We start from the raw sequence: 14,986 nt of genomic DNA, 5'->3' as shown, positions 1-14,986 counted from the left end.
TATTCAACAGTGTGGTTATGAATCAATTATCTAGGTTGACCCATTGAGTTTCTGGTAGTGTATTGTAGTGACACAAATCTTTATCCTGTTTCAGTGCAACTTAAGCAGTGTTAATGTCAATGTTTGGCTTCCCCTACTACTTGCATCACATCTCTCAGCCAATGATCACTGTGTTATTAACGAGTGGTCAGACCATGTTGTTGTCCAATCTGGGATATTTCAATTGAAACGCCATCTTCTCTTTGCCCCTTAGATTGTTAAAATCTCTAGAAGATGGATGCTATTGTAGCATACAGAAGAGCATTGTTTTCCCATAACGGAATAAAAATGGTTGAAATTCTAGATAAAACTGAACAACACCATTGAATGACAAAAAGAAAAAGTCATATTTTGCATGTATTTTATTTATTTAACAGTATGACTAATTCTGAACATACCTTGCTCTAATTGAAAATTAATATTTTTTTGCAGCTTGACAGAGTAACTATGGATAGCATAATCACACTGGGCACCAAATAAAAAGCGATGTGTGTGGTTTTAAATATTCAGTACATTGGTTTTACAGTATTTGTTAAGGTAGGGATAAAAAATAGTAAGGTATTGTATTTGTATTAAACGAGGTGCATAATTTCAACTCACAAAGACTTTTGTACTGGGAGCAATTGTGTGTGAAAATGACTCAAAGATGTTGTGTGTTTGTTTCTGCATGTGTGATGACACACACACAAACCCAGTCTATGCCCTCCCTGAACTTGCTTTTAAGTGTTTGACACCCGAGGTGTAGTTCACTGCTAAACCAGACACGCAACTAAATACACAACACATGATCATTTTGAAAATGGACAGCTTAATGCTATTTACCTTCAAATAAAGAATATTTATGCACAAACTTCAGACTAGCACATACACATAGGTAATAGAACACTCATAGGCATACAGTCCTTGATAAAACTGTGAAATTCAACCCTTTTATTCTTTTCTTTTTTTTTTTTACTGCAGACTTGTAGCTCCATGCATGCATTGCACAAGACTGCCCTTTAATGGCCAATGTGACTCTTATAAGGAATAGTTCCTATTAATTGAATATCTTTTGTTCTTTGTCCTTGTCAGTTGGTTTGTTACTTGTTCTGAATGTCCTACAAGGGCGGCACCGATTGCCGGAGACAAATTCCTTATGTGTTCTTACACGCTGGCCAATAAAGCTGATTTGGATTCTGATGTGTGCGCAATAGGAGGAGCAGATACATCAAATCAGTTTTCACGTTCCACATCAATTAGGTTTAGAACCCTGGTCCTGAACTGTGAGGCCAACACTCTACAGCCACGCCACTGTGCCGCCTTGAGAGAGAGAGAGATCCATCCATCCATCCATCCATTCATCCATTTTCTGTCCCGCTTATCCTCACAATGGTCACGGGGAGTGCTGGAGCCTATCCCAGGTGTCAATGGGCAGGAGGCGGTGTACACCGTGAACTGGTTGCCAGCTAATCACAGGGCACATCGAGACAAACAGCCACACTCACAATCACACCTAGGGGCAATTTAGAGTGTCCAGTTAATGTTGCATGTTTTTGGGATGTGGGAGGAAACCAGAGTGCCCTGAGGAAACCCACGCAGGCACGGGAGAACATGCAAACTCCACACAGGTGGGTCTGGGGAGGGAGGCAGAGAGAGAGAGAGAAAGAGAGAGAGAGAGATGCGCATGGGTTTCCTCCCATGTCCCAAAAAACATTAATCTATTGGAAGCTCTAAATTGCCCCTAGGTTTAATTGTGAGTGCGACTGTTGTCTGTATTCATGTGCTCTGCGATTAGCTGGCAACCAGTTCAAGCAGTAGCCTGCCTCTTGCCCGTTGACAGCTGGGATAGGCTCCAACACTTCTGCAAACCTTGTGAGGATAAGCGGCTAAGAAGATGGATGGATATATATATATATATAGATATATATATATATATATATACCATACCGGATCGGTCGTGGCCCGGGTTAACAACGCTCGCCCCCGGCACTGCTAACCTGCAGGGCGTCGGTGGAAATGCAGCTACTGTGGGTCGAAGAAAAAGAAGAGGAGGAAACCGCATCCATCATCGGAAGAAAAAGAGGAATGCACAGAGCCTACAACTGAGCGTAGGGACTTTGAATGTTGGAACTATGACAGGAAAAGCTCAGGAGTTGGTTGACATGATGATTAGGAGAAAGGTTGATGTTCTGTGCATCCAAGAGACCAGGTGGAAAGGTAGTAAGACTAGAAGTTGGGGAGCAGGGTTTAAATTATTCTACCATGGAGTAGATGGGAAGAGAAATGGAGTAGGGGTTATTTTAAAGGAGAGCTGGCTAAGAATGTCTTAGGGGTGAAAAGAATATCAGATCAAGTGATGAGACTAAAATTTGAAATTGAGGGTGTTATGTATAATGTGGTTAGCGGCTATGCCCCACAGGTAGGATGTGACCTCGAGTTGAAAGAGAAATTCTGGAAGGAACTAGATGAAGTAGTTCTGAACATCCCAGACAGCGAGAGAGTTGTGATCGGTGCAGATTGTAATGGACATATTGGTAAAGGAAACAGGGGCGATGAAGAAGTGATGGGTAAGTACGGCATCCAGGAAAGGAACTTTGAGGGACAGATGGTGGTGGACTTTGCAAAAAGGATGGAGATGGCTGTAGTGAACACTTATTTCCAGAAGTGGGAGGAACATATAGTGACCTACAAGAGCGGAGGTAGAACCACGCAGGTAGATTCTATTTTGTGCAGACGATGTAATCTGAAGGAGATTACTGACTGTAAAGTAGTGGTAGGGGAGAGTGTAGCTCGACAGCATAGGATGGTAGTGTGTAGGATGACTCTGGTGGTGGATAGGAAGATTAAGAAGACAAAGGTAGAGCAGAGAACGATGTGGTGGAAGCTGAGAAAGGAAGAATGTTGTGCGGCCTTTCGGAAAGAGGTAAGACAGGCTCTCGATGGACAGCAGAATCTCCCGGAAGACTGGACAACGACAGCCAAGCTAATCAGAGAGACAGGCAGGAGAGTACTTGGTGTGTCTTTTGGTAGGAAAAGGGAGAAGGAGACTTGGTGGTGGAACCCCAAAATACAGGGAGTCATACAAGGAAAGAGATTAGCGAAGAAGATGTGGGACACAGAGGACTGAGGAGAGGCGAAAGGAGTACATCGAGATGCGACGTAGGGCAAAGGTCGAGGTGGCAAAGGCTAAACAAGAGGCATATGAAGACATGTACACCAGGTTGGACACGAAAGAATGAGAAAAGGATCTCTACAGGTTGGCCAGACAGAGGGATAGAGATGGGAAGGATGTGCAGCAGGTAAGGGTGATTAAGGATAGAGATGGAAATGTGTTGACTGGTGCCGGTAGTGTGCTAAATAGATGGAAAGAATACTTTGAGAAGTTGATGAATGAAGAAAATGAGAGAGAAGGAAGAGTTGAAGAGGCAAGTGTGAAGGACCAGGAAGTGCCAATGATTACTAAGGGGGAAGTCAGAAAAGCACTACGAAGGATGAAAAATGGAAAGGCAGTTGGTCCTGATGACATACCGGAAGAGGTATGGAAGCAATTTGGAGAGATGGCTGTGGAGTTTTTGACCAACTTATTCAACAGAATACTAGTGGGCGAAAAGATGCCTGAAGAATGGAGGAAAAGTGTTCTAGTTCCCATTTTTAAGAACAAAGGGGATGTTCAGAGCTGTGGGAACTATAGAGGAATAAAGTTGATGAGCCACACAATGAAGTTATGGGAAAGAGTAGTGGAGGCTAGACTCAGGACAGAAGTAAGTATCTGCGAGCAACAGTATGGTTTCATGCCTAGAAAGAGTACCACAGATGCATTATTTGCCTTGAGGATGCTCGTGGAAAAGTACAGAGAAGGTCAGAAGGAGCTACATTGTGTCTTTGTGGATCTAGAGAAAGCCTATGACAGAGTACCAAGAGAGGAACTGTGGTACTGCATGCGTAAGTCTGGTGTGGCAGAGAAGTATGTTAAAATAGTACAGGACATGTATGATGGTAGCAGAACAATGGTGAGGTGTGCCTTAGGTGTGACAGGAATTTAAGGTCGAGGTGGGACTGCATCAGGGATCAGCTCTGAGCCCCTTCCTGTTTGCGGTGGTAATGGATAGGCTGACAGATGAGGTTAGACTGGAATCCCCTTGGACCATGATGTTCGCAGATGATATTGTGATATGCAGTGAAAGCAGGGAGCATACAGAGGAACAATTAGAAAGATGGAGACATGCACTGGAAAGGAGAGGAATGAAGATGAGCCGAAGTAAAACAGAATATATGTGCATGAATGAGAAAGGTGGAGGGGGAAGAGTGAGGCTACAAGGAGAAGAGATAGCGAGGGTGGACGACTTCAAATATTTAGGGTCAACAATCCAGAGCAATGGTGAGTGTGGTAAGGAAGTGAAGAAACGGGTCCAAGCAGGTTGGAATAGCTGGCGAAAGGTGCCTGGTGTGTTATGTGACAGAAGAGTCTCTGCTAGGATGAAGGGCAAAGTTTACAAAACAGTGGTGAGGCCATGATGTGCGGATTAGAGACGGTGGGACTGAAGAAACAACAGGAAGCAGAGCTGGCGGTGGCAGAAATGAAGATGTTGAGGTTCTCTTCAGTCGTGAGCAGGTTGGATAGGATTACAAATGAGCTAATTAGAGGGACAGCCAAAGTTGAATGTTTTGGAGACAAGATTCAAGAGAGCAGACTTCGATGGTTTGGACATGTTCAGAGGCGAGAGAGTGAGTTTATTGGTGGAAGGGTGCTGAGGATGGAGCTGCCAGGCAAAAGGGTGAGAGGAAGACCAAAGAGAAGGTTTATGGATGTGGTGAGGGAAGACATGAGGGCAGTTGGGGTTAGAGGCGAAAATGCAGGAGATAGGCTACGATGGCAAAAGATGACACACTGTGGCAACCCCTAACGGGACAAGCAGAAAGGAAAAGAAGAAGAGTATATATATATATATATATATATATATAACCTGCGCTGTTCAGCTGCATGGTCTTGCATAATGATGGATCTGGGTGCCCTTTGTGCTGGAACAGTTTTGCTGTGCAGAAAATATCCTATAAAATACAGTATATTAACACCTAGTATTTGAAGAGTTTGTTTTCAAAACGAGACATAGGCATTTTTTTCAGATTTACAAAACTCACGCCAAAATTATCCAGCTCCGAATGGAGTTTCGTAAATCTGAAAAAATCTGAAAAAAATGCCTACGTCTCGTTTTGAAAACAAACTCTTCATTTTCTCTCCTGATATTAAAATGTTTGTGTCTAGCAGTGTCATGTTACTTAAGTGTGACATTCGATAACTGTGTAGGACTAAAGTGTTCCCTCCCCAAAATAAATTTAAACCCAGAAATATGTCTGTGTTTACTGTGATATGTTTTCTCCAGCTGTTTGACTTTGGAGGGATCATTCCTCTTAAACATGTTTTTATTGAATACATTTCAGGCAATTAGACAATAAAAGGGGCCTCAGAAAACTTTACAAAATCCCTAGAAGCTCTTGCGCAAACTTTTTGTGACCTTTAAAAAGCACACTTGAGACTTTTGATGCATCTTTTTTCATCTCGGATGGTCATTCAATTTGTTTTTGCTGTTATGCCTCTCCATTGTTGTTTCTAGGATTTGCTTAATTAAAGTGTAATGATATATAGACGGTCAGACTTTTCAGAGGCATTTGTGTGATGTGAAAATACTGCACTGTAGTGAAAACAATACACTTTTGAATCAGAATGTTTTTTGTTGTTGATATTTGCTTCTTTCAATTGTTAATTTTAATATTACTTTATTTGCCATTGAAATTTAGTTTTCGTATGTGTTATTAGTATTGCTTTTTTTAAATACTGCTCCAACATAAACTGATACTAGTGCTGTATATGCCTTTTAATAACGAATGATGGCCTTCAACCATCAGCCAGAAGTGAAAACCCACCGATAAATAATAGATTAACAAAGGAATAAACAGTGATCACACGAGACACTGAACAACAAATACAATCAAATATTGATAAAGACTCATTTAAGAAGGCTGTCACAGTAGGCACAACTGACTTTATGCATCATTTTGCCCACCAGTAGCCAGAACATATTTGCTGCATGTCTTCATTACCGCCATCGCAGCCTACAAAGACTGCCGGGACCGGTTAATCCAAATATTGTTTTGCTGCTCAGTCAGAGAACAAAAACACACAGCTACCTTATTAATTTTTTTAAAGGAGTCATTTATTTTTCTGAGCAGACTCAAATGATTTTCTTGTCAGTTTGAGCTGGTGCATCACTCTCAAGGAGGCGCAATTTCAGGATGAGCATATAAGGGCACTTGAACCCCTCCTTTTTGGCCTTGTGTGAACTGTTGATGCGCCTGTATGGACTTGTAGAGCCAATTTATATTGAAAACGTTTTAAAGCAGCTTCAGATCATCGTCCCTTAAACCTATTAGCACTTTGCACTTTGGAAATTGGATTTCAAAACGATTTCCATTTGTACTGTCGATATAAAGTCTACACCTCAGTTTAAACACCAGCTTTTTGTGATGTGAAAAAAGGAGACTGAGATCAACGGTTTACAATCTTTTTTCCACCATTAATTTGTGGCCTGTAAATTTTGCAGTTGAATTGAAATAAAAATATTTTTGTGATAGGGAAGTTAAAAAAAAACAGGTTAGACAATGTGCTTGTTGTGTTGTGCTCACCTTCTCATAACTAGGAATGAAACCAATCACAGTCAACCTCCTGTTAAATGGTACCCATCCACCAGATTTACGGTCCCTTTTATTAACCCCAAATAAAGGTCAAAAGTTCAAGTATGTGTTTCCTGACATTTTTGTGGTCACATCTTTCAGCCTAGGCAGCACGGTGGTTCAGCTGGTAAAGCGTTGGCCTAACAGTTCGGAGGACCCGGGTTCGATCCTGGCCCTGCCTGTGTGGAGTTTGCATGTTCTCCCCGTACCTGCGTGGGTTTTCTCTGGGCACTCCGCTTTTCTAGCACATCCCAAAAACATGCAACATTAATTGGAGACTCTAAATTGCCCCTCGGTGTGATTGTGAGTGTGACTGTTTGTCTCTATGTGCTTTATGATTGGCTGGCAACCAGTTCAGGGTGTACCCCGCCTCCTGCTCCTTGACAGTTGGGATAGGCTCCAGTATTCCCGCGACCCTCGTAAGGGTAAGCGGTTAAGAAAATGGATGGATGGATAGCTCTTTCAGCTTTAGCGATGTTCTGAAGAGAGCTTCCAAAGGGCTGTCATTGTTTAAAGGTATCAGTCAGGAGAAGGGTACAGAACTATTTAGCTATTAAATATAGCATTTGGAACACCGTGATCATCACGTGGAGAAAATGTGGGCTATTACCATGAACTGGGCATCCATGCAAAATTGCTAAAAATAGAAAGAAGAAAACTGGTTAGGAAAGCTGCCCAGAAGCTCACAACAACATTAAAGTAGTGGCTGTTTAATACAGTTTAGTGACAGTCTGCTGTTTTCTTCACATGTATTTGGGCTACGGCGTCGGCTGGCAAGATAGAACCGTTACGTATGTTACAAAGAAGAACACCCAAGCCCGGCTACATTTGGCAAAAATATGCTTTTTGTTCATTGTTTGTTTTTTTCCTTTTGTGTACCCTTTGTTTTTTCTTGTTGTTTTTTTTTTTTTGAGGGGGGGGCAATTGAGTTGCATAGGGTAATAGGTTATATATATGGTGAAAACAATTCCAATCATTTTTTTACATCAAAAAATCCTGACATTTTAAAAGGGGTGAGCAGACTTTTTTTCTACGACTGCATGTATAAAAGTTTCCCTTTACATTTGTACACAATTTTCTCATCGGAAACAAACCGAAGTTCTCAGCTAGCATTTAATGGACTTGCACAAACGCAGCATTTTTGCTCGCTCTAATAAGTTCCAAACGTTTGAACTCCCTAAAAGAAAATGGTCCGTGTCTGCTCACATGGAAGAAGAAAATGTGGAGGCTGAAGATGAAGCGATAGGCAAGGAGTTTGAGGGAGATTAAGTGGCAGGAAAATGGGAGACAGAGAAAAAGAGACGGAGAAAGATTAAAAAAAATACAGGGTACTAGTCACCATGAAAAACCTGACAGTGGCAAATCTCACAGTTGAGTTTATGGTCACTCAAAAAGAATCAAAACATACAGTATGTAGATTGAATAATTACACAGATTGTGACAGCACGGATGCAGGAAATCTGTTCACGTACTTAAACAAATAGCTCCACAAACACCGCGCACAAATCTATTGGTATTATTGGTAGCCTATACAATTTGTTATTCATTTTCACATGTGGCTCTACTGTCATCCACAACCTCAAATCCCACCACATACACTTACTCAGTCATGTTTCTGTCTTTACTCAGGATATTACATTCATTTTGAAATACACTGTAATTTGATATAAAAACGGAGCCTCATCTTTCCAAAAAGATTTATGTAACTTGACATACACTTGATAAACACACTCACCAGCTCAGTGGAGAAGCAAACACCCAGGGCGCACCGCACTTTGATAAATATTTAACACCACCATTTTTGTCACTAAATCTACTTCCACAGTGCTATTGACCTGAAGGTTTCACTAGAGGTTAGGAAAAAACAAATTAATCCATACATACAAAGTAGAGCAAATAAGATCAGAAAAAAATTTGTGTGTAATAATGTGAAATGACACAAGGAAAAAGTATTGAATAGGTCAACTGGTCCTTATTTAATACTTTGTATTTTGCAATGACAAGACACCTCCTGTTTGGAGAAATTAGTTGTATGTAATGCTCTGGTGTGAATTTGGCCCATTCCTTCACATAAATAATCTTCAAATAATGAAGATCCTGTTGGCTTCTTCATGTTTCAAGTTTAAGTTCTTTCAATAGATTTTTGATTTCGTAGATTCCAATTAGGTGACTGGCTGCGGGATTCTAGCATCTTGTGTTTTTTTCTTTGTAAACAATTGAGCGATTCTTTGTCGTTATGTTTATGTTGTTATGTCTACTGAAACATCCTTGTTTCACTTTCATCATCTTCATAGATGGCAGCAGATTTTTGTCAAGAATGTCTTCGTACATTTGCCCATTCAATAACATGAAGCTTACCTGTACCTCCAAACTTAATTGGCATCCAGAGTTTCCTTTTGCCTTCATCAGACTAGACTATATTCTCCTGGTATTTAACTGGCTTGTCCAAATGTTGTTCAGCATACTTTAAACAAGCTTTGACATGCTTTTTTTTCAGAGATTTGGTCCTGCATGGTTAGTGTGCATACAGACCATGTTTTCTTTGTGACAACAGTATTGTAACTGCCAATTCCAGGTCTTTTTGAAGTTCTCCACAGGTGGTCCTTGGCTTTTGGACAATTCTTCTGATTATTCTTTGCACTCCTCAGTCAGAAATCTTCTGAGGAGCACATCGTCAAGGCAAATTTATGTTGATATTGTTAACTTTCTACTTGTGTATTATGGCCCCAACCATGCTCACTGTAACATTCAGAAGTTTAGATATGCGCCTGTGACCAATGCCATTATGGTTTGCAACAATTAGTTTGCAATGGTCTGGAGACACTTTACACTTCATAAGATGTGTCTTGACTCTCACCATGGCAGTGAGACCCTTTTGTACATCATCATCTAGGAATGACCCAGATTATATTAATTTACGCTGAGAAGAGGCAGGACACACTATTTGAATGTTGGTAGATTTTAGGTGTTGTCTTTGCTTTTTGTGCCTTTGTGCACCGAACTATCTTCATGTGTTCAATATTTTTCAAGTGTCATTATTACACACAACTTACTTTATGATTTTTGTTCTACTTTCTTTGTATGCATGGATTACTTGCTTTGTTCCCAACATCTGGTGAAGGTTTCAGGTTAGTAGCACCTTTAGAAGTATATTTCGTGACAAAAATGGTGACGTGTTAAATAATAATCTCAGCTCCTGTATCACCCGTAAGAAATCCTGGTACAAACTCCCAAATAACACATGCAGAGATCTGTAGAGCGCAGGATGATGCTTTTTTCTGACTGACATGCAGCAACCTAGTCAGAAGATATATCCAACATGGTTTCTTTCTTGGTTGCTCGCTGTTTCCTCCATTTAGAATGTCTTTGTCTTGTCCACCTTTGTAAAACACTGGACATAAAAATAAAAATCCCACATGGCACAGGGACTCGGGATATTTTGTCATTTCTTTTTAGCTCCTATATTATTTCTCTTTGTTTTTTCCATCTCATATGCGAGGCTGTTTTTGCCATTTTATTGCACCGAATTGTAGCGTGGGCCTCTCCTGTCTCTTTACGTCCTAACAGGAAGGGTGATACTTATCTAATTAGCTACAGCTGTGTCAACAGGATAAGCAGGACTTGAACTCATAACCTGTTACTGTGATTACTAAAGCCAAAATCTGTCCTTATCCACCCGCATCCTCTGATATCAAATCAAATGAGACATTAATAGCTATCATAGAACCGAAAGAGGCTGATGGGGAAGCATCAGCAGACTCTGTGCAGAAATCGTTCAGTGAAGCAGCTGCCTTATCACTCAATGCAATCAAGCACAGAGCTCATCCATGCACAGTGAGTCTTGTGATTTTTTTTCCCTCACATGCATGTACAGTGCAGTCCAATTATATACAAAGGACGTGCTCTCTCTGACCTTGTTCCATGCCTGATTGATGAGGTGCTGCTTGGCTGCAGAAGATCAAATAACTCCTTTCTGTTCCTCATTACCGGAACCGGGAGACACATGCAAGTGTTCACCTCAGCTTGTATTACATGCTGACACACAGCCCTAATATTTACAGTGAAGAAATTAAGTATTTGAACACCCTGCTATATTGCAAGTTCTCCCACTTAGAAATCATGGAGGGGTCCGAAATTTTTATCGTAGGTGCATGTTCACTGTGAGAGAGAGAATTTAAAAATAAAATCCATAAATCCCAATGTATGATTTTTTTTTTAGCAATTTATTTGTGTGATACAGCTGCAAATAAGTATTTGAACCCCTATCAGCTAGAATTCTGACCCTCAAAGACCTGTTAGTCCGCCTTTAAAAGTCCACCTTCACTCCAAGTATTATCCTGAATCAGATGCACCTGTGTCGTTAAACACCTGTCCACCTCATACAATCAGTCAGACTCAAACTTGTAACATGGCCAAGACCAAAGAGCTGTCCAAAGACACTAGAGACAAAATTGTACAACTCCACAAGGCTGGAAAGGGCTCCGGAGAAATTGCCAAGCATCTTGGTGAAAAAGGTCCACTGTTAGAGTAGTCATTAGAAAATGGAAGAAGCTAAACATGACTGTCAATCTCAATCGGAGTGTAGCCCCATGCAAGATATCACCTCGTGGGGTCTCAATGATTCTTGGAAAGGTGAGGAATCAGCCCCGGACTGCACGACAGGACTTGGTCAATGACCTGAAAAGAGCTGGGACCACCGTTTCCAAGGTAACTGTTTGTAATAAACTAAGACGTCATGGTTTGAAATCATGCATGGCATGGAAGGTTCCCCTGCTTAAACCAGTATGTCAAGGCCCGTCTTAAGTTTGCCACTGACCATTTGGACGATACAGAGGAGTCATGGAAGAAGGTTTTGTGGTCAGATGAGACCAAAATGGAACTTTTGGGTCATAATTCCATTAACCGTGTTTGGATGAAGACGAATGACGAGTTCCATCCCAAGAACACCATCCCTACTGTGAAGCATGGGGGTGGGAGCATCATGCTTTGGGGTGTTTTTCTGCATATGGACAGGGCGACTGCACTGTATTAAGGACAGGATGACCACGGCCAAGTATTGTGAGATTTTGGGGAACAACCTCTTTCCCTCTGCCAGAGCATTGAAGATGGGTCGTGGCTGGGTTTTTCAACATGACAATGACCCGAAGCACACAGCCAGGAAAACCAAGAAGTGGCTCCGTAAGAAGAATATCAAGGTTCTGGCGTGGCCTAGCCAATCTCCAGACCTAAACCCAATAGAAAATCTTTGGAGGGAGCTTAAACTCCGTGTTTCTCAGCGACAGCCCAGAAGCCTGTCTGATCTAGAGAAGATCTGTGTGGAGAAGTGGGCCAAAATCCCTCCTGCTGTGTGTGCAAACCTGGTGAACAACTACATGAAACGTTTGACCTCTGTAATTGAAAAAAAAAGGCTACGGTACCAAATATTAACATTGGTTTTCTCAGGTGTTCAAGTACTTATTTGCAGCTGTATCACAAATAAATTGTTAAAAAAACATACATTGTGATTTCTGGATTTTTCATTTTAGATTGTATCTCACAGTGGACATGCACCTACGATGAAAATTTCAGATCCCTCCATGATTTCTAAGTGGGAGAACTTGCAATATAGCAGAGTGTTCAAATACTTATTTTCTTCACTGTAAGTTGCTTTTTTTTACCCACTGTGTAATAAAGAAAATGTAGACTATTGATCATTGAAATTTTCACTGTTAACATCTGCTCGAAAAAGTCACAGGTTTGTAGTACTGTATATGCAATTTATGTGTTTGATTAGATTATGTAGTTGTTGTTTTTTCTGATGTGCCTTCATTGATAATTTGGCATATGAGGAGGCAGCGTTACCTCATTTAGATTTGTTCATTACCTCCTAAAAGCCATAGTTTGGAATGACAAAATGACAGACAGAATGGATCTCACATTTCGTTTATTGAATTTCACATATGACAATTGTATATGCCTCAAAATAAAATTATTATTATTTTGGATCTTTTCACAAACCCCCGTCTATCCTCCACAGTTCCTCCCCAGTATGTGAAGAGGCCGTCCAACATTTATGCCCATGAGTCCATGGACATTGTGTTTGAGTGTGAAGTCACAGGTTCACCTGCTCCGACTGTGAAATGGGTGAAGAATGGCGACGCTGTTATTCCAAGCGACTACTTCAAAATTATTGTAAGATCATTTTCCTTTTTGGATAGTAATTTTCTTTATTATCAATGCTGTCATGTTAACAAATTCATTATACCACATGACATAAAAGCAAGATTATTTATATAATCATAAATTGGTTTAATGCACTCTTGACCTTTTATTGTTTTGTAATGGAAAGAGAAATTTCTACAATCTACATTAAATGTGTCTTGAAAAACCCACATTTTAACCTGCTCGAAAGTTGTGGCATAAACCTTAGATTTTTTTGGTGAGCTAATGATTTTTTTTTTTTTAAGAAATGTACCTATTTAATAACTTCGTCACTTTTGTCCATTTTGGTGCATTTTGTAGAAAGAACATGACCTACAAGTTCTGGGCTTGGTCAAATCTGATGAGGGTTTCTACCAGTGCCTCGCAGAAAATGATGCTGGAAACATTCAGTCCAGCGCTCAACTCATCATCTTGGATCACGGTATGCAACACACCACAAACACCCAGTCATATTCAGAGAAGATTAAAATAATTAAGATGGATGATAATCAACAATTAATTATGCACATCGGTTAACTAAATTATTACGCCTAAAAGGACTGCAACCTTCGGTTTTCCTGGGATAATAGCACTGCAGGTTTTTGTTTTTGTTTTTTTTACACACCATTAAGTCATGCCTGGCTCATACTACAAGATTTTAACCCCCTTACTCTTCCGATTTGCTATTGAGGGTGAATTGACAGATTAGGCCCAACATGTTTTGTCTGGAATGACAATCATAAACTATGATCAACGATTTGGCGCTGCAAAAGCCCAATGATGTCAAAATGAAAGGTCTAGCTTTTTGATTTTTTGCGGGGTATATGTTCTGGGTAGTGTGACTTATCAATGAGAACCCTGCGACATAGCATCTTAACAACGACCAATAGGATTGCATCTTGAAGCGGCGCCTTGCTTCCTATGGTCGCCATTGTCAATTGTTATTTGTGTGTATCGTGGCGAAGAGAAAGGGGAATGAATGGAAGAACGATATTGAACAAAAAGCTGGCGGACTTGTGGCAGTAGCCCACCTGCACTTTCGATGTCAGGTGTGATGATTGTCTTAACGATATGGTACCTCCTTGCTAGCAGTATTAAAAGTATGTGAACATTATCTTGAGCTTTTATTGAAAGTGGGACAGTCCAAGCAGTTCTCTCCAGAGCATCCAGGGACACCACCACACACGGTTTTCTTCTTTTTATTTATTTTTTTAACACAATACAGTGACGCAATCAAAACTTGAACCTCGTTCTCTATGAGTGCTTTTTGCTATGGTAACGGTCATTTCTCGTATTATTGACATTTTACGGTCCCGCTTCAATTGACAAGATAGTAAAACACGAGATATGGTGATAGCATCATATGTTGTCTCGTGTCGCCAATGTACTAACCGAGGCATGGGAGGATTTTTTGAATATCCTGTCCATCGTGTCTCGTAGTCTGATCCAGGCATAAAGCAGAAAAACCCAATCCAAAGTTTCCTCTGGGAGCCTGTCCTCTATTTTTGTGGTCTCTAGTAATTTCACTTTTTTATGTATAGTTGGACTGAACACATCAAGCAGCATGGAAGATTTTACCGTGCATTTATGGTTGGCGGTTGTGGACATCTGCGAAGTGAGGATGTGTACTGAAAACTAAAAGAAGCCCCCCCAAAAATCAAAATAAATCCAGTGAAATTCTTCAACCTGATGTGACAAAGGAAACGTGAAAACCAGAAGTGAAGGTTATGGAATGTTTCAGAAATGTGCAAACCAACCAGCATGTGAATGCTGCCACTTGTACACGTTAAAACAATCTTTTACAATGACATTTTCTTAAAAAGAAGCTCCAGTAAGAAGATAGTGCCTGGAGTTCTACAGAGTCGCCTTTTGTATGCAGCTAAAATATACTTCAATTCTTATTCTCTTACGGTTTAACCAGACATTAGACTTATGTTTTAATATGTTCGTTTTGTGTTATTACATCGAAACATTAGTTGAAATGTAGTAGATCATAACATCATACTTATTTAGAAGTTGATGGCTTTTATATAATAAGCTTCAAGGCCAGTTTAAATCT

The 14,986-nt window shown here is 40.5% G+C and overlaps 1 protein-coding gene across 9 annotated transcripts in view; it reads left to right on the top strand.

Moving 5' to 3' along the window:
* neo1a (neogenin 1a) overlaps positions 1 to 14,986 on the top strand; it is a 230,305-nt gene that overhangs the window by 163,187 nt on the left and 52,132 nt on the right. For all 9 annotated transcript variants that reach the window (XM_061815276.1, XM_061815275.1, XM_061815279.1 and 6 more), the window contains 2 exons: positions 12,764 to 12,918; positions 13,249 to 13,369. In XM_061815276.1, the coding sequence (XP_061671260.1) occupies positions 12,764 to 12,918; positions 13,249 to 13,369 (276 nt within the window). The remainder of the gene's footprint in view (positions 1 to 12,763; positions 12,919 to 13,248; positions 13,370 to 14,986) is intronic.

This window comes from Syngnathoides biaculeatus, chromosome 3, assembly GCF_019802595.1.
Source record: "Syngnathoides biaculeatus isolate LvHL_M chromosome 3, ASM1980259v1, whole genome shotgun sequence".
Classification (NCBI taxonomy): Eukaryota; Metazoa; Chordata; class Actinopteri; order Syngnathiformes; family Syngnathidae; genus Syngnathoides; species Syngnathoides biaculeatus.
Note: the sequence above shows the minus strand (reverse complement) of the source record. Positions and strands in the feature narration are given on the sequence as shown.